This window comes from Mycteria americana, chromosome 2, assembly GCF_035582795.1.
Source record: "Mycteria americana isolate JAX WOST 10 ecotype Jacksonville Zoo and Gardens chromosome 2, USCA_MyAme_1.0, whole genome shotgun sequence".
In the NCBI taxonomy this organism is placed as follows: Eukaryota; Metazoa; Chordata; class Aves; order Ciconiiformes; family Ciconiidae; genus Mycteria; species Mycteria americana.
Genome location: NC_134366.1, coordinates 59,377,932 through 59,398,646, shown reverse-complemented (window position 1 = coordinate 59,398,646; position 20,715 = coordinate 59,377,932). Strand labels below are relative to the sequence as shown.

The window sequence follows — 20,715 nt, the reverse complement described above, 5'->3', positions numbered from 1 at the left end:
AATTTTGGTTTGTGCTCTCATGAGAGATCACAAGTGCATTTGCCATAGTCTACCACAAAACCTTCATCGGTAGTGCAGCCAAACTCAACCCTAATATGAAGGGGCCTTAAAGCATTTGTGACATTCTGGGACGTTCCAATAATTGCCTTAAGATACTGAAATAAGAGTTTAAAAACTAGTTTTATAATAGTTTATAAACTATAATTGTGCATCTTAAGGCACGTATAGGTGTATGACTATTTTTAAAAGTTAGCTGTGTATCTATCCTGCATTTGAAAAATTGAGACTCCACCGCACATTAACTGGATCCTTTTGCTTTTCTCCCTCACCTCTGCAGGTAGATTGTTTAAACTTCATTTCAGCACAGCAGCTATCCAGTTATGGTCCACCAAGCTCTGCCAGGTCATTGGAGTCTGGTTATAAATTCATGAATGAAGATGCACAACAGTTCATTAGATTTCTGCTGACTCCTGAACTGTCTCTGTGCTCTAAGATTTTGGATGGGATTGCTGCAGATTAGGTTAGTGGCTGCACCTCTCTGCTATGCCAACCCTAGGCCTGCTCCTAGGCAAGTGGCAAGATGAGGGAACGCAAGGTTTTATGGAATGCTTACTGCACTGCACAGCCCTGTCTTTTACGTCATTTTTATTTACTTTATGTTAACAACTACAGCTTAAAGCACAGCCGAGCAGCATATCCGGACCCAAACCTGCCAGAGCCCGGCAGGAGACAGAGGACTGTGGCACCCCTTGGTCTCTGTTTCTCCCCCGGGAAGGGGGAATAGGATGCTCGAGATGGCAGAGGCTGCTGGACCTGGCCTCGACTCCCGCGGCCGCCGGAGCGGGGGGATCATTGGGTCGCCCCGCGTCGCCCCCAGCTCCTGGCGAGGAGAGCGGTCAGGGAGCCACCGCCTCCCGGCCTCCCCTGCCCCTGCCCCTGCCCCTGCCCCTGCCCACCTGCTGCCGAGCACCGGGCCACAAGCAGGGAGGAGCGGGCGGAGCCGCCGCCGGCCGTAACCAGCCATTTAAGGCAGCAAAGGCAGCAGCTGCCCTGCGCTAATTCATTACCTCAGGCTCCGCGGGGGGCGGGAGCGGCCGCCCGCCCGGCCTATGGGGGCGAGCGGCGGAGGGGCGGGCAGGCGGTGCCGGGCGCTCGCCAATGCCCGGGCAGCGAGGGCGGTGCCTGCCGGAGCCGCCGCGCTGGCTTGACACGGGGTCCCGATAGCGCCGGAGCCCGGGCGAGTGTCAGGTTGGGCTGGCGGGACCTGCCGCCCCCCGAGAGCCGGCGGTGAGTGGGCAGCTCTTGCGGGGCGGGCGAGCCAAGCCCCTCTTTTTTGGGGGTGGGTGGTGCGTGTTTCTCGCCCTCTCCCCGCTCCTTAGCGCCTTGACTGATTGATTTCTATTCGGTTAGCGAAGACGCGAGGGGAGGGGGCGGGCGCGTTGGCGGAGCGGCCCCGGGCTGGCGGCCCCCGGTGCCGCGGTGCGACCGGCAGCCCGCCCCCACCGCAGGGGCGCGCGGCGCCCTGCCCTGCCGCGCGCTGCCGTTATGCAACGCCCGCGGGGGGCTGCGGGCAGGGCGGCAGCAGCAGCAGCAGCAGCTTTCCTCCGCAGGATTAACCCCTCGCTGTCCCCCCCGTTCTTCTGCGTCCCTCCTGCTCTCCCGTGAGGGCCCCGGGGAAGGGACCGGCGGGGAGAGGGGCTCGGTGCAGAGCAGGTCTGCACCGGGGCTCTGCCTGCCCATCGGGAGGGGCCCCGGCAGCCGCATCTCCCGCCGCCATCAGGGAGGGGACGCGCGGCCGCAACCTGTGCGGGGCGAGGGGGGCTGCTTCCCGGGGGCTGTTTCCCGGCTTCTGGCGGCACTGCAGCAGGTCGATGGATGGGCGATGCTGGTGGCTGGCTGCGGGCGCTAGCACCCGGCTCTGCCTGCGGGCGTCTCCCGGAGGAGCTGGGGGAAAGGTCCAGCTTGCGCACACACCAAATGTTCTGCCGTTAGCTGTTATCCGGAGACGACAACAAAGCCTCAGCCGCTGCAGCTGCGTCTTCGTGTTCTTGTGCAGAGCGAGCGGTCCCCTTTTATGGAGATTGATGGGTAAAGACGATTTGCGTTTTTTTTTTTTTTTTTTTTTTTTTTTAAATGCCCAAGTGTTAGCTGAAGGGGCTTTGTCTCTGAGAACCGCTCCTAAATAGCGTCCTCCATGAAAACCGGCATCAGGTGTGGGAGACTATTTAGGGACTGCAGTGTATAAAGCCAAGTACAGTATTCTAGGGTGAAAAACAGAACGAGACAAAATCCTGTGAATAAATCTGCGACCCAGGCTAGCTAGTTTGAAAACAAATACACCCTCCCCACCTCCCAAATCAGCAGCAGTTGCAAGTATTTCTTCAGTCCTGGGTAAAAGCTCTTGTACCTGAGTGAAATTCTTCCACGGGGAAGTTGGGTGTGTGCTACAAGGTGTGAACACACACGTGAAAAGTACGTCTTAAATGTTGACAGCTTCGAATCTTGCAGTACATACTGCTGACAAGCAATTTCCCTATTCATGTTTTGCAGGGTCTGTATGAGCAGGTTTGGGGAGGGGGGGAAATTATTTCAGATTTTAGAGGATTGCATAACTGCTTATGTTTATTTGAAAAGAAAAGGAGGGGCAAAACCAACCCCCAGCCTGAAATGAAATACATGATATGAGACTGTTTTCACTGATGTTTACTGATCCTTAACACTGTTTTCTCAACTAGTATCATTAAATAGCATGCTTTAGAAGGTTGGCAAGTGTTAGCATGATAATGAAACATTAAGGTTTGGGGTTTTTTTCCTCTAGTGCTGGGAAAACTTGGGGGAAAAACAGAGATACCTATACACTTGCATAGTCTCAGGCTTAAAATAGCATCACTGTTTATCGAATATATACAATTTATTTATTTTTAAAATGTTAATGGCCATTTTTTTAATCCTTTAGTGATGAGCCACTTCTTTTTCAAATTATGTTTTTTACAGGCCCTACCCCAACTCAACCCCACCCCTTCCAAAACCAAAATAAAGTGCTGTTTTGAATGCCTTTATACGTCTCTGGGTCTCACTCATATGCCTTTAAATAGTCCATAATTTGTAACTGCTGAAGTGTATGTCCAGTATTAAATCATAGTACAGTGTAATGCGTAGACGGCATGCCATGCAAGGATCAAATTGCAGATAAAGTTCACATAGGAATCTCCTGCAGTGCTTGCACTTGACCCTTGTAAATATAAGAAAAGGTCCTTATAAATGGAAATATACATCCAGCAAGTAGTTGTTTCTGTGCCCGGTTTAAACTGTGGATTGACTGTGGTGAAAAATAATGTCTTTTTATTTTATTTTTATAGTAGATATATTCATTGCAGTTACTTTCTGTAGGCAGCTGAATGATAGAAGTTATTTCTTGTACCTTGAGCTTAATTGGGGGAAGGGAAGGCTCTTTTAAGGAGGGAGACAGGCCATTATGTCAATTTATGTTAAGATTAGTGTATTCTGATTATAGGCAGAGGCAATTACTTGTATTTAATATATCTCGGAATTCTTTGAGAATAAACCATACAATGTTTAACCTTGATAACTTGCTCTCAGATGATAAGCTGAGATGCAAATTAAAAACATATTTTAATTAAAAAGATATTTTTCTTGCTTTGCATACTTTGATTATATAAGTCTTCAGTGTGAGAATGTGACTGTATTTGCAAGCCTGTATCACTGTATGAAGAAAAACTTATAACAAGAACAGTCTTTCCTGTGATGTAGTCACTCGATGATGTCATGTCCTTTCTATTTGTACATGCATACTGCTTGCAGCCCTTGCATAAATGAAATGGACTCTTTTCAGCAAGCAACAAACAGGTTTTTTTTTTTCCCTCCCTCCAAAAAACCACTTTTATGCTGTACATAACTGAAATTAAATGCAGCTATATAATTTTCACCCGTAGTTTTTCTCTGCCATACTGGCATGACTGCTATGGGCATAAGTGCTTTTAGGTGTCTCTGCCAGTTAGTTGAAAAGAAATATTTTGCTTGCTGTTTATATTGCCATAGTGTCTGGGAGCTGTGATCAGGGACCTTAACGAATGTGTTAGGTGCAATATAACCACGGACAAAAACTTGGGCCTTGCCCCCAGAATATTATGATCCAAAATACAGAACAAGACACTGTAAGTGGTACAAAAAAGGGAATGCAGCTGTTAAGAAGGATACATTGGTATATGTGTGTGCATTATCCAGCTATGTATTTTCTCTTTCTCATACGTTAGAGCAAAGGGAATCGTAGAACTTAATGTAAGACTCACACAGTTCTCTGAAGGAAGTTCTGGTATCAAAGGGCACTCTTGGGACATGTGAATAATGGCTTGGTTTGGGGGGATTTTAAAATGTATTTAACTTGACTAAATGCTGAAAGTTGAAATAAAATTAAAAAAATCTACATCGACCCAATATGAAACATTTTTATCTTCAGGCTACTTAATTTTTACCATTCTTTAAATTTAAGATCATTTTTTTTAAATTTTGAAACAGAGTTTTTGTTTCAAAATCAAAGTGTTATACAGGAAAAATCACATTGCTTTGCCTTTTCCCCAATGTTTTCTATAAGCTGTTTTAGCTCTTGCTTCCTCTTATCTCCCTCATGTGCCCAAACCCACAAAAAATACGTAGTAACAAAATGCACCTTCAACAGAAAGAAATTTCTTAGTGAATGCATCACCTTGCCCATACCAAATTGCCCATACATAGAAGTACTGCAAGAATTGCCCATTGCGGTATAGTCTGGTTATTGGAATACTTTGAAATAGTAGTGAAAGTAACTGTACGTTGAGAGGATGTTATTGGTAAAATACCCCAATATAAATATGGTCTTTAAGTACACAGGGCCTGTACATGTGGTACAGGACAGGTATGCATAGCCTGCTCAGGTTTCAGGACACTTTTTCTGACTGGCTGTTTATCTCAAGTGCTGATGGAGCAGAACAGACTGATTTTGTGCTGGTCCTTTTCCTTGGCTCACAGTGGTATGTCCATCAAAACAGATGGGAAATTTTTCTCTGTTGTTAGTTATGTGTAGTGGGTGGACAATTCAGTTTGCTCCTGCTAAGAGGGAGTCTTAACTGTGTCAGGACTCTAAGGTAGATGTGGAGAAGCCTAGGTTCTTACTCTTGTCAGTTGTCTTAAGGTTTCCTCTTCTTTTTCTTTTCCTCCTCATCTTTCCCCTGCCTCATAGTGTCCTGAGTGTGTGATATGAACTTACCTTGTTGAGCTCTTGATACCAAGAGCTATAAACCAAGAGTATACAGACCAAAGCTTCAATGCATTATGTGGCAGATGAAAAGACAAAAATGAATCTGCAGTATGACTGTCTTAAATAATCTTATGAAGTTAATTCTTGCCCAGCTTGGCTAATCTCAAGAATATGCTTGTGTGTCAGTGTTCAAAATTTGGAGCATTCGGCAAAATGAGAAGCTTAAAAAAAAATTAAAACCAAGGACATAACAGTTTTTGTTGAATCTTGGAGGGATGCAGTCCTAGTTCAAACAACTTCATAAATGCACAGTTGAAGAATAGTGTTCTATTGGATCAGTGCTAAGGAAATTCTTGCAGTGGAAATTCAAATGCTAAGAGGTCTTGCTCACAAGAGTGTTCATCATTGTTGATGAATCTGCTAATTTTTAAATTAAAATCAAATATGCATCTGCCTGTCTCGTCCGATTTCACTATCGGAAGGACCAGTACCCAGTTCATCTTACAGGAGCTTATAGATGTGAAAGAACTTATTGATGCTTTAGCAAGGGAAGTATTCCCCTCCTATTTTGTACTGAGCTGTGTGGGTAGTTGAAAAAATCTGTGCTTAAAGGTTAGTTTATTTTTTTTGATTCAGACAAAACTGAAGCAGCAGACTTTAAGAACATGGGGGATCTTCAGACAATGACTCACGTATTAGTTTTTTTCAGTTAGTCATCTGAGACCAATAACATACATTTGAGAAAAGTCTGTCTTTCAGAGATGCTTGACTAAGTGTATCTTCTGTATTAAATGAAGTCTAAGGTGCAGACGTCAGGATGTGAAGTATTTGCAGCTATTCTTGGAAGTTACCTTTAGTATTTCCAGTGGTTGATTGTCTCTCCCTAAGGAAGTCTTATTTCTAATTTGCATTGGCGTAGCCTGAATTCTCAGCTGTTGAGGTTTTTTATATCTTTGACAGTAAAGAGCCATGTAGTGTGTGATGTAGTTTCTCTACAAAGGTATTTGGATACCTGACTCAAGTGACTTCAATCAACTGACAAATTACATTGGTGGAATTCTTTAAGTCTCTCATGGTAAAACATCTTTTCTCATGATTTTGTAGCTCTTATACCATCTCCAGTTCTTTGATCAGAGGTGATGCTTTGTGATTATTAAATCTTACGGTGCTTTTAAGGCCTGTAAGTCTCCATTAGCTCAATTTTTCTTTGATCTAATTCTATCCTTGTCAATAACATCAACTTAGTTCTCTTGATATTTTTACCTATAGATGGTACACAAAGCCCCCTGTCTTACTGGTGTTTGAAGTGATCTCATTGCTGTACAGTCTCTGATCTCCTTTCATGGAGTGGATCTTCATTACTTTTGCAGAAATATTTTGAAAGGGTTCTATGGAAGTTCAGATTATTAGTCTGCTCTGGATGGGGGTGGTGAAAGGGGACAGTGTATAGTGTATGAAGAAATGAGGCTAAGCAAACTCTACCATTGTAATGTTACAAGTCAGGGAACCTGTACTCAACTAATCCTAAAGTGATGATAGGCCCAGCATGTTTTTTGGAGCTGTAACTTAATTGTATGACCAACTACTGCGGAGAGTAGCTGTTGTCTTCCAGTCTGTTTGGATCTGTGATTCCCAAGTCTTTTTTGATACACCATGAGAAAATACTTCATCTAAACAGTTGAGGCGCCTCTTTTGTAGTGCTTTAATCAGTGTCGTATTAACTTTCTTCTGTGAAGGCTGTTCTAGACACTGTCTTGTATCCTTGCCTGTGTGTGGAATTGCAGAATACTTGTGTCCAGATTATTTTTTCATCTACCAATGATAGCAGCCCAGCAGAGCTCAGGATGAATACTTAGTAAGTGGAAAACTCAAATGGGATAGTTGCATAATGGTAAAAAATGCATTATAAGAGTTCACCAGTACATAAATGTGTAGTGGATGCCTGTATTTATGCTTTTGCCTTCTTAGTTGAAACCTTGTGTAAGTGACATGGTGGTATTACAGTATATTGTAGAGCTAGTTAAGAATTATTTGGTTAGATAAAGAGCTTTTGTGTAGTTTTAAGTGTTGTCAGGTGAACATGTGTCTTTTAAAAAGGTTCTAATAGAACTATTGCTGATAAAGGTGTGCGTGTCTGTATAGGTGCTTCATTTATGCATATATAAAGAGGTGATATTTTATGAAGTGGCTCTTTGGAATGGAGGAATCTAATTACTAAGAACTAAACTTAGTTTTGTATATAAGTGATATTATAGCAGTAACTATGTAGGTGGATAGTAATAGTTTCTAGAAATAGAATAGTAACAGCCATTTGTCAGCAGTCAAAATAATCTCCGTGCTTGACAAGGTGTTTTCTAAGGTTGTTCCTTTAATGGCATATGTAACTTTGTCACAGTCTGAAATACTGTTTTGCTAAGGAGAAACATTGGACAACTTGAGTAACCACCTTTTTTGTTACTCTGTGTGTCCTGCTGAAGGTGTTAATGTAGCCATATGATCTAGCCAGCCTTGCCCTTGTCCATAGTGCTAGATACACATATATTGTTAAGAGAACTCGAGATTCAGTCATGTAGTTCCTCATAAAGCCTGTGAAAGGATTTAATTTTCTTTAAGTAAAGATGGGCTTAAATGTAGATAGAGTTGTGTTAGCTTTGCTTGGTCTGCAGTGTTCTCTGCTCATTTCCCTTCTGTGTTATATGCCAGGGAAAATGCATGGCTCTCATTCACTTGAGCATCACAGGTGGATAAATATGCCCAGAGCAGAACTCAGAAGAGAAATGCCTTACTCTGGTTCCTACTGATAGCTGTGAAGGAAGCTTAAGGGAAGCTTTAACAGCATTGTCTAAAGCATTGCATTTTATTAGGAGGATATTGCATTTCTCCAGCTGTTTATCCTTTCCCTCAGCTTGAATGTTTATGCAAAAATGTGGGAAAAAGATTCCATCTGCTGTACTTTGTCTCTGCTGTTTTTATTTGGCATAAATAATTACAGACAAAAAATAAATGAGAATTCCCTTTAACTGCAATTCTGTAACATTTTTAAAACATGGGGAAGATAGATCAAGTGCTAAAATAAAACAGATGCAGTCAGACAAATTCAAATGCCTTGCACAGTTTGGTAATTTATCAATCCAATTCACTCATAAAAATAGCACTCATGCTTATTGAAAAGTTGCTTTCTTTTTTGCTTGGATTGGCTGGCAGATCTTAAGAAATTTTGGATGGCAGCTATTTGTCGTGCAGTGGGTAAGTTTTACCAACAGTGCAGAAACAGATTCTGATAAAAATTACCTTAAGTGCTTGCATGCTTACCAACATTTGATGTGCAGGAAGGATTAGCAGGAGAATGGGAGGTAAAAGCAGGTAACAGTTAACATAAAACTACTAGGTTGTGTTCCCGTGGGCAGAATTCTTTGTAGTATGCCTATTTTCTAAAAGCCAATGACCTTTTGGGTTTAAGACCATCTAAGAAACAACTTTAGGAAGGCTGGTAGTTTGGCTAGGCTGAGGAACTGAGAATGTAGGTGTGGAGAGGTTGAGGCTGATGTGTTTATAAGAGAATGGTGCAGAAATAGGAAGCTTATTGTGAGGTTAAAACAGAAGTATGTTAACAACATATGGTTCTTCAAATCTTTATGTAATACCAGACTTATATCAACTTGCTGTCTGTGTTAATTGCATTGCAAGGGGTTCACCATCACTCTTTTTTCCCCCTACTCTATTTCTAGTTCTCAATAAAATTGCTAGATTCCTGGCTACTGTTGTCTTGAGAGTTCATTCAAATGTCTGGTGTGATCACATGCATGAGAGATGCTATCCGACTGAATGCAGAAGCCTGTTTTTCTTGGCCAACTAAACAGATGATGTATAGATGCTTTTGCAGATTCATCTGTTATATTTTCCCCCCTTTGGAAGGTGAGGATGCAAGGAAGATCAGTTGGATGAAATTCGCCCATGAGCTAGGGAATTTTTTGGTCTGAATATCCATTACAAAGAGCAAGAGTGTTGGAAAGCCTGCATACTCATACTTGGCTTAAGGACTAGCAAAAATGGAATAGAGTGCTTGAAAGATTTTTTTTTTAAACGTGCTGGTGACATTTTGCAGATGATAGAACATTATCTTTGCTTATAAGTCTAGGGTTTGTGCTGTGGATTACCTACTTGCCCTTCTCGCTTAACAGATCATGGAGACAAAATGTACAACAGAATTGCTGGGTGGCAAGGAGGGTGCAGAAAGACTGGAGAATCTCTGTTTTGGATTATATCTTGATGGATATTTAGGGTACCCTTTCCACTCTACCTTGTGACCAAAGCTCTATGGTGTGACTAGAAGCAAAGCAGAACCTTGGACTTTGTGTAAAAACAACAGCAAAAGGAACTGCAGAACAGAAGGAAGTCGATGCCAGTATTTGTAGATTTTTGCTGCTCAGTTGTCTGGAGCATATGGTAGAAGGGGTTAAGAACTTAGGGAGGGACCAGGGCTAAGATTGAGAACTTGAGCAGATATTCCATTTTAGGACTATTTTATCCAAGTTACTGTCTTTGGGCTCAAGATGAGGAATTTGCAGTGCAGCCTTTGGAATTTAGCTAGAGGGTGACCCTGATGCTCAGTGTAAACAAAACTTTGGGGTCTTGTGGAGTTGTTTTGCAAGTTGCAATGGAGCTAGGTGTTGTACATGAGAAATAAGGTTGTCCTATGCGAAGGCGAGTGTTACAGGAAAGAGTAGATGGTAGTCATAGCATTATTGCATTGCAACTGTGCCTTATGCTATTGAATCTTTTCTCCAAATTCATCAATCTCAGCAGTCTCCTGAACAGATGCTTGATGCTTGAATGCTTTCTGCCTTTAAGAAGTTTGAACTGAAAGTTTTCCTTAGTTCACAGGACTTTTGACCTCGTTTTAGCCAATTCTTGATTGGTAAATATTCTAAAGGAACAAATGGTTTTAAAATAAGCTGCCTTTTCTATTAACTGGACTGTACCTGAGGCTATAGTAAGTATCTACTGTAGTACACTCATTAATTTCTGTGGCAGTTAATGCTGCAAGAAGACTTCCATTAAAAACTGGTTTTGTAATACTTGCTGCAAATGAAAGCAATTCAAGTTATACTGGGACAGAATATTCCTAGCATGCTAGAGGCAAGCTAGACAAAGCAGATGAGAAAGTACATGGTATAGCCCAAAAAGCTAGGCATTCACACTTTTGATAGTTTCCTGTTGATTTTTTTGGAAAAGCAGTTTTTGGTGTGGAGATTGTAAACTGGATTAATACATTTGCAGCTAGTGAGACTATTTATATTCCTCCGTAGAGTCAGAGAACATTGGCTCTTCAGAACACTCCATACAATCAGGTACCTGCCTTACGTGAGCTAATAATTAAAGCAGTGTAGAGCATAGGTCCCAGTGTAGAGCATAGTCCTCATTATGTTCTGAACTCTGGCAGCAGAACAGACGTGATTCTTTATCCCTCTGCTTTGTTTTTGCTGTCTGTGACATGGCAGCGATGCTAACTTCTGTTACAAATACTGAGTTGTCTGCACTTCCTGAGCAGATTAGCCATGCATTAGTTCTCAGGGACAGGTCAGGGAAGGTGCCGCAGTGAATTCTGACCGGGTGGGATACACGCATATTCTGCAGAGTTGCATAAGCTGCTGAAATTGTTGGCAAAAATACTCTAGGTTTTAGTAAGTCTTCAAGTCTTCCTTGTTGGTGCTAATAGATGGATTACTTCTAAGAGCAATTCCCCCAAATCTAAATCAAAGCCGTACCAGAATTCCTGCAATATGTTGACGTCTGGAGAGGATGTGGATAAGTGAAAGAGTGTAAACTAATATAAATCTTTCAGTAGAGCAGACAGTTGGTCAGTACTAAGGCTTTGGGTTTATTTATATGTACCTGGTATTCATGCAGCTATAGAGAGAGCCATGCGGCAACTGGAATGCACAGAAACAATATCTGCTTGTCCACTCATTTTCTGAATAATCCAGATTAATACGTGACTTTATCTAGGGGAGTTCTCCCAGCTGTCTGTCTGCAGATGAGTATGTATTGTAGTCCTTGGCTGAAAGGAAGTTTGGTGATATGAGAAAACTTTTTCTAATAGGTTAGGCATGTGCTGAGAACACAGATCTGCACTTTCAGTCTATTTAAGCATGAGTTAGCCATGACCTCAGTCAGTTTGATCCCTAGCTTAATCTCTGTCTGTATAATGTGCTATATTATTTACCTATTGTAGAGTAAGAGAAGGGACAAGAACTGTTTTTTCATGATACTGAATGAGTATTACATGACACAGGCTATAGCAGTTCATAACACAACACCTAGTTGTCTAAATATTCTGTAGATTTCTGGAACTCCAGTTTTTTGGGAAGTTGTTCTTTCACAAAGCCTTCTGAACTCTAGCATCTGCTTATACCTCTTTCTTATGTGGCTGCTTTTGGTGATGTGGACCTGCTAGGTTGGAGCCAGCAGTATTTGGAGAGGATGGGGTCGGTGGCTAGTCCCGCCTTCCTTCCCGCTGCTGGCTCTGGAAATGTAGTATTATCTAACTGTGTGCATATTAGACTTCTTGAATGGTGATGAAAGGCATTTCTTTGGTTAGCTGTAACTGTTGTAGTCGGCATCTACACAGCTCATGCTTTTGAACAATGGCTTAATTTTGTTTTACCGAATTTTGGAATTGGTATTTTAGAGTAGTCTCTTTCTTCTGTCACTTCCATGTATCACCCTGCTGTGGCTCCTCCCCAAATTACTGCTAATCTTTACTTCTAGCAGAAGCTAGCAAGCACCTTCTGATCCCTTTGCCCAGGGAAAAAAAGAGTAAGGAAGACTCAAAACTTCATTTGATCTTGAATTTTTGACAAACAGGTTATTCTGTATTTCTCTTTGAGACATCATTTCTTCAACATGGCATGATCTCTTTCCTTATCTCTAATCACTAAAAAAAGTTAAAGGAGCTGACCCCATTAAAAAACTGATTTCATATCCTGTGTTGTGCAATTCTTTACTTTCTAATATAGTATATTAATGAATATATTTATCTTCAGAGTGTGTTGTTTGTAGTGTTAAACAAAATTTTAAGTTGAGGCTAGGTCAGTATTTTCATAAACCAGGTAGCCAGGTAGCTTCTTTTTAGTAAACTTCATGCTATTACATGGGATTTTAACAAGTAAACTGTTACTATGGTTCAACAAGAAAAGAAGTATCCATGACAATTTTTGGCAACCACAGCAGAGCCCTAGTTTTAAGCTATCCTTGACCTTCTGCTTTAGATGGTGAGGATTTCTTTGAAATGAGTCTGCTTTGCATACCGGATTTCACCATTCAAAACTGAAGCCTTTTCTATAGAGTGTATCCTCTTCCCCCCTGGCCCAGAACTACTCAAAACACCCCAATACAACCCCTACACCCCAGTTCATTGATGTCCGAGGGAACTAAGTCTTGAAGTGAACTGTCTTTCTCAAGGCCAAATATGATCCTTTAAGCATTTTTCCTATACCAAGTTCATAAACTTTAAATTTGTTAGCAACTGAAAGTAAGTAAAAAATATTTTCAATAGATATAGCTATCATATTGAAGACAGTATAAGACAGTAGTACGAACAAAAAATAACATAGTAATTTTAAAAATCACAATTCGGAAAATCAGAACCCTTTTAAGTGTGAGTTTCAGCTCATGATTTAAAATCACTAGTTGCTTTTTAAAACACATCTCTGCTGTGCTGTGCAAAGTTGAGTTATGCTTATGGGTGACATGGGATTAGGCAAAGTTGGCCAGCAAGGCACTGACACTGGCTAAAGAAAGATTTTGTTCAGGAGATACTTAAAAATGTAGGCATGTGGTTATTTTTTCTAATTTCGGATGAGACAGTGGCACAGATGTTTTCTTGCTTATAGCTTGTAAACTGTGCAATTGTTGTATCTTTCAAGTATATTCACACTTGGTATAGCTTCTTGACACAATTGCTAAGAGCAAGAGGGGGCTACCCCCCAAAATCTCTTGGAAGGTTTATTTGGCACAAGATAAAACTGCAAAATTATATGACCTGTATATACCTTACTATTGCAGATCTCCACCTTCTTTTGTCTTGTTACTTGCTTACGGAGGTGACTTTGGTTTTTAATATCCTATACAGGCATTAAAATACAGACTTCGCTTTTTGCTGATGTGTATACTCTCTGCCTACCTGCCTGTCATTCTGCCTGCCTGCCTGCGTGTCTTTCTCTAGCCAGTTAGTGTTAGCTTGGAAAATTTCTGGTTCTAGTTTCCAGCTCCAGTGGATTTGAAATGGTGCAAGCTTGGAAGAGACTTCTGCTTTTGGAAGTAAAGCTTCCTCGAAGATGGAGGTAGATCATAGATCTTCATGATCTGATTTTTAATGTAATTCTCTTTTGCATAGATTGTGTCAGCAGTGTTTTTGTTTTCTTATGTTCTCTCACCACTGCTTTGGTAGCAAAAGAATGTGTGTAGCCTGATAAATCAGATAGTTTAGACTGATCTAGACACTATTTTCATAAAAACGTATGCATCTGTAATACTTGTAGTAGCTTACAATGTACTGTGGGTGCTTATTGTTTTGGAGTTTCAGTGTTGGGAGACTTTCAGAAAAGTTTACTGAGGTAAATTTGCTGTTCTTTGGAGAGCAGGCAGGGCGCAAAGGAAATAGAAATGGGAATTGGTTACATTTTTAACTTTTTAATGAACTTTAAATTGTCAAACTCTCCCCCCCCCCCGCCCCCGTGCTTTTCTTTTTATTTCATAGGTGCGCATATAACTCTCAGGCTACAGTTAATAAATTCCTGTCATATTAATTTTAATTTAGCATTTTGGTTTGTTGGCCAAAATTGTGCTGACAGTGTAAACAAAACAGAAGGATACCCAGGCTTAACAAGGTTTTTAAGCATTTACTTGAACATTTTCAAAATAGACAGTAGTGCTTTGGCCATGCTGTGTTTGCTCAAGTGTAAAGGACAAAGGTCCTTTAGTATAGTTTTTATTAAAAGGTTGTTTCTAATCATGAAGCTTAACAATAACTGCTGCATAGCAGGTAGTTATGGTTAGTTCTGTTGCAGTGTGCAGGAAAGGGTATGTCTTGGTTGTTCAAGTAACAGAGGTTAAGCAATATCAGAAGATGTAGAATTTTAGAATTGTTTCCATTACTGAGGAGTTTGTATTGAAGTACGGTATAGAAGCCAAAAGAACTTTCTATCTGATGCAGAAATAAAATGTTAACTAGAAATACATACCGATCTTTGCATATGTTAGTCACATACCGTGTACAGCTGTGACTTTAGAAGAATGGACGAGGTAAGTATGGTGGGCTTTCCAGCCCTTACCCAGTATTTGCCAAACTTCTGATACCTGAAGCACCTCCTTATGGTTTAAAATTTGTAGCAGCACCACAGACATGAATCTGCATGTAGCTGTTGGGACAGGCACACGGTGTGCCCTATCCCTAGGCTTTTCAGTGTCTCTTACTTCTGCTAAGCTAAGAGTGGATGAGCAGAAGGCAAAGGCTTCTATGGCATGCTTCTGGCATGTTAGGGGTTTTTTCTTTATAAAGACACCTGAAAATAACTTTCGTGTTCTGTTGCTCAGTTTAAGGTTTCTTTTTAAAGGCAAACCTATCCTATATGAACATAGGGTAATCTGAGAGTTGTTCTCTGCAGTAATGACATCCCTTCTCAGTGCTCCTGCATCATGGATGTATTCATTCCAAATGAATTCCACAGCTACAGTTCTTTGGGCATAAACTTGAGAAATGAATGGTTTTGTTAACAAGAGAGACTTGTCTAAGCATTTCTGAGGCTTCCTTACTTGTTAGCCCTTACATTATATAACCTAAGGGTTATAACATTAATATTTTTGCTGCAATTTCAAAATATTTCATTTTTCAATTAAAAAATAATTAAAAGGCCACAGTCCAGAAAATAAAGGGCTGTTTATTTTTCCTTCAGAAATAAAAGTAGGTAGTAATGCCTACAGTGTAAAGGGTATACTTTTATTTAAATCAGTAGAGTGACTGTGGTGATTGCCATTTGAGGAAAAAAAAAAGACACAAACACTAAGTGTTCTCTTGTTGGCTGATGTAATGACAGTGAAATTAGGTTTGTGCCCTATTTTGGAATGTTCTTTCCCTGACTCTTTTTTTCTAGATGGGCAGAGTTACATAGTTCTATGTGTAGACTGTTGTTTGATGGTGGAGGGCACTGAGTTCTTGCTAACTTATTCTTATGTTGTGACATAGACTGTAGCCTATAGCTTAATAGAGAGTAAACTAGTGCAAATTAATGTAATGAGTTTACCCTCCTCTTCTTTGTAGCACGATGGCTGACAATAAAGCAAAGTCGACCAAACCTGTGAATAAGACTCCTCCAAAGTCTCCTTCAGATCCAGCAAAGGACCGAGCAGCAAAACGATTATCCTATGATTCAAACAGCTCTCATGAGGGAGCTATGGCAGGAGAAATAAGTGCTCTGGAAGAGGCCTTTAGAAAATTTGCCATCCATGGTGATACAAGAGCCACAGGAAAAGAAATGCATGGGAAGAACTGGTCAAAGCTATGTAAGGACTGTCATGTGATAGATGGGAAGAACGTGACAATCACAGATGTCGACATTGTCTTCAGTAAAATCAAGTAAGTTCATTTCTGTCATCATTTCCTTGTCTCCCTGACATGTTTTGTAGATATCATCTAAATTTATCTTCTGTTGCTTACAGATGCTGTGAGGCACTGTCTGTCTGTCACAATCGATCTCTTTCTTGTTCCTTTATGAAGCTGTGTTGCTTTGTCTGAAGATACAGCTTTCAGCTTCTGTCCTGATATCTTAAACTGACTTCAGTGTCACAGGTGTTATGCTGTACAAAGAGGTATGATGGGATCAGGACAAATGCAGGCTATTCCAAGAAACAGATGTGTTTTGATGGCAGTAAATGATGTGAATGTTTCCTGAAGGTTATCTGAATGAAGTCAGGATGTAGTTTTACATCTTGCCAAAACTCAGCCTCAGAAGACTGAGGCTAAGGTGGGATATGTACTAAAAAGCATTATTCTAACAACAGTCATGATGTCCAGCACAACACCTACTCAAGTTTAAATTTTAGGGCCGTGCCAAACTGATGGTGAATTTGTGATGCAGACCCATCGCTGTGATTAATTGGTTAGGATTATCTCAGTGGTCCTAGCTTATTCTTGTGAACAGACTGGAGCTTTAGTGAAACTTTCCCCTCAAATTGAAAACCTAGGCAGGCTTGATCCAGAAACTCATCAAATCCAAGGGAAGGCATTCAACTGTTCTGGCATATTCTGTATGAAGCCCCAAATAAATTTTTTTGTTCTCGCTTTATGTGTAGAATTGGATCATTTTCACCTTCCCCCTCTCCCTGGTATCTGATCTGATAGCCTTGTCTCTTCTGCTTTTTGTTACCACAGTAACCATTTAAATTTTCTCACACCTCATTGTGTTGAGGGACATGCTTTAAGGAAGGTCTCTCAACTGTAGTTGTGGCTTGTAGGAACATTTATTTGGCTTGTGCGCTCGACTACTGTGGTGTAATGCTGGGGGAGGATATGCAAACTGAGTTGCTTACAAGGGTAGTTGGGAAAACTTGCTATAAGCACTCACCCTTTACAGTGCATCAAAGTATAGAAAGGCAGTGAAGAAAAGGCCCTTGATCTTGAAAGGTTGTCCAGTGTAACATGCACAGTTAGAATGACATTACTGATTTGATTTCTTTCTTTCTTTGTTTCTTTTCTCCTCAGGGATCTTATCTAGGCAATTGAAAAAGCTATATATGCACACTCCAACCCTCTTTATTCTTGAATGAGTCCACTTTCTCTTTGAGTCCCTACTTGTATTTTTTGGAAGTTGTGTTGCCACAGTAAGGTATACTATCAGTGAACTAGCTTATTTGAAATTGATGTTTAGGCTGTAGGGTTGTTTGTTTCTTTCTTGATCTGTGATAGATAATGCTGGCATTTATTTTCAAATTTTTGGCTTTTATTGACTTAAAAATTTCTCTGTATCTATCATCACAGGAAATAATAAATCTTAGCGCTACTTTCTCATGTCAGTATCTGGGCACGTTAGTGATAGGAGAACCCCATGATACAGCATAAACAATTGTGCAACATTAGCAGATATAAAGAAGTATCAGTTTTGGTGCCTACTGGCATAGAAGGAATCCAGTCATGTTCTGCAGAAATGAGTTGTGAGGTGGTGAGGACCTGAGGCTCAAGGGGAATATCAGCATATCCCCTCGTGGTTGTTTAGCAGTCTCAGCTCAGCTCGGGGGTTCTTGTCTCTGCCTCTGTGGGGAGGTGCCTGTTCAGCAGTTTCTCAGACCTTTTTCCCTGTGACCGCTGTGAAGTGTTGTCATTTCTCTTGGAAGAAGCATGCCATCTTTTCCTCTATCTAGTATTTAATAGTTTAGAAGATAACTGCATCAAATGCAAAAGCATTTTTATCTTAATTGTTTATTAATTACTTGCTCATTACTCACCTGTACGTGTACATATAACATGTATTTTATATATTCTTCTTTTTAAAAATTATTTTATTTTTAAATTAATACTGCTTAAATGGCAGATGGGGAAACTTACAATAGCTGAGACTTGCTATCTTTATTAGGAAGGTCTGTTTTTTCATGTGCGTGCTTTCAGTAGGTATACTTCCTACTTCCAGTAGGTATTTTCTTAAGTGTTGGGTTTTTTTTTTCTTACATTTTTATTCTTGAGAGCATATGTCAGGATTCTTTTTAGTCTAGATCACATTTATTTCACATATAATATTTTAAGCTTTAACAAGGGAAGATTTAATGGCTGTAGTTACTCAAGTGTTAGTAATACGCTGTAACTTAGGAGGCTTATGCATAGGCTGAGTATACAGGGTTTCTTGAGCATGTTGAGACAACTGCTTTTCCTTGCTTTCTCTTTTGCTTCACATTTGACACTAAGCTAAGGGATAGTGATAGATTTGGTGATGCATCAAAGCAGGCATACTCACAAAATAAACTCTTACTCATTTCCATTTTACAAGCAGCTTTTTCCCAGCAGAGCACTAAGATTTTTTGACAACCCAAGTTTTTCCCCATCTGTGTTGAATGAAAAACATTAAGCACTATAAAAGAATCTCCAACTCCCCAGAAAGTGCAGAGTACTGCTTCTGTGCCTCAGTAAGGGTTATGCTTATGGGTATCAGAAGGCTCTGTACTTCACTGTTGCTTTTAGGTTCTTCAGCTAGACTGCGTCTCACAAGATGGACTTTGACCTGGGATTCTTATGGTCAGCCATAGTGGTTCAGTGAGATGGGGCTGGTGGATCTTGGCAGTTATAGTCTGGCCAGGGAACACACCCAAAGATAAGAAGAGGTATTTGTCATACTCAACTACAGTTGCCATCTAGCATTGTGGTAGAACTTCCAAACAGGTTTTCTGTTGGGTCTATTACTGGGAAGCCACCGTGTTTAGCAGGGTTTGTTTTCTAGCCAGCTGTACTTCTAGTTTATGACAATGGCACATGTTTTTCAAACACTAGAAAATAATCAATCTAGCAGAATTGTTCTTTGGATTTATGAATTACTATGTCTATGTATAAAGCCTATGTTTGTCATCTTGTTAACTTTCCCAGGCTTCATTTATTGTTCTGCTACAGATACTGGCAAAATAGGTAGGAACTATGCGTTACTGATAGTCAGGGTAGAGTAACAGGGAAATTAGTAACAGATATGTTTACCTAAGAGCTACTGAAAGATAGTGTTTTATTCTCTGATTGGTAACTTTCTCTGCTGCAGGAGAGATTTTATCGGTTCAATCCTGCGAAGTAATGAACATTTTTGTAGCCTCAACGCCCCCCTCCCCACCTCCACCAAACCAGGTGAATAAAACTTTTGAAAAGTTTTGAATAGTCTGTGATACTTCTTCAAAGCTGGGACTATGTGTCTGTCTTTCAGAGATTAGTTCATTTAAGGTCACGTTTATGTTGTTATAAAGGTTGAGGAAATTCTGATGAACCTTTGTTACAAATAAGAAAATAAGTGTAGCATGCTATTTTCCTTCTGCATGAGGATGTCAGGTCAAACAGAAGTGTAATTTGTCTATTTATCTTGCATAAAAGGTCCACTGAAGGCCTTCATGTAAGCACAACATTTGTATGTACTTTAGGATAAGAAGGAGGAATGGTCTAGTGCAAAGAATGCACAGTAGTAGACATGAAAAAAGAATTGCTAGAATTGCTAGAGTTTTTTTGGTAAGAAAATATGTAAATTGGGTGATCTTCTCCCTTTCCCCCCCAGGTATTTTTGTTTAACAATAATTTGTAGGTTCTTAAGGGTCTCACAAATCCTTCCAATTTGGTGGATTGTAATATAAGCTGTTGTGTGTTAAAAATTGATTTAATAGATGTCTTTTTCTGCCTTTTTTTTCTCTTCTATTTTAAAAACTTTCTATTGTCAGCTCATAAAATACAAGAAATTAAATAGCAATGAATTTTGCAGTGGAATTACTTGAAATGAAAAGCCAAAACCCACTTGTGAGAGTAGCCATATGTATGAATATTTATAAGTTGCATGCCTAGAGATCAGAGGAAAACCACCTACATTTATGCCAAATATTTGGATTGCATTAATACAGTTGGGATAGGCTGCCATTTCTGTAATTTTTTTTTAAAGTTATAAATACATACAATAAAGACCTCTCATACGATATTGTTATCTTTCTATGTGTGTTGCACCTGGAAAAGCAAGAGAAATTGTGAAGAGTGAAGTTTTACAATATCTTATAGGATGAAATCTATTAAAAATGCAGCAAAACCAACAAAAGTGTACATAACTGTAAATGCAATTATTCCTTACTCTATTTTATAATTTCACACTCAGAACTTGAGATGTTGGACTCTCTTCTTCATGTGTTCATCGGACTGCATACAACAGTGACGCTATGGTTGCAGGGTAAATTTTCGTTCCAAAGCTAGCTCCTTGCTTAAAGTTACGTAAAAATCTCTTTTGCTAATTGGTATCAGGATAGCTTTTTCCCTTTAAATGGCAAAAATAAAGCAATGCCTTCTCTGAAAAACCTGCTCATATCATTGTTAAAAAAAGAGAAGCTTGAAAATACTTTGTAGGAAGTATTTTTTTTAACTTGTTCCTAAATTCACTGCCATACTTGAAGACAAGGATAAGTCACAATCATATTCTATGAGAAGGAGAGTTTTCATAAATTACTGTATGTGAAATTTTCATGACAGGACCAAAAGTAGTATTTCACCATTCTTGTAATGATAATAACTTCAATTTCCCTGTAGCTTAGGCTTCTGCTAAAATGTAGGGGTTTAGTATAAATATCTTAGTAATATTAGATCATTCCACGCATTCACTTTTCACATAGTATCTGAACCTTATACAGACATCTTTCTTTTATATTTCGCAAATTAAGAGTGATAATGCAATCTGGTCTACTGAATTTAG

The 20,715-nt window shown here is 40.1% G+C and overlaps 1 protein-coding gene across 1 annotated transcript in view; it reads left to right on the top strand.

The window, feature by feature from the left end:
- The first annotated feature begins 1,197 nt into the window (after nt 1-1,197).
- TPPP (tubulin polymerization promoting protein) overlaps nt 1,198-20,715 on the top strand; it is an 87,101-nt gene continuing 67,583 nt past the window's right edge. The window contains exons 1-2 of the mRNA XM_075493595.1: nt 1,198-1,287; nt 15,576-15,890. Coding sequence (XP_075349710.1) covers nt 15,580-15,890 — 311 coding nt within the window. The 5' untranslated portion in view covers nt 1,198-1,287; nt 15,576-15,579. The remainder of the gene's footprint in view (nt 1,288-15,575; nt 15,891-20,715) is intronic.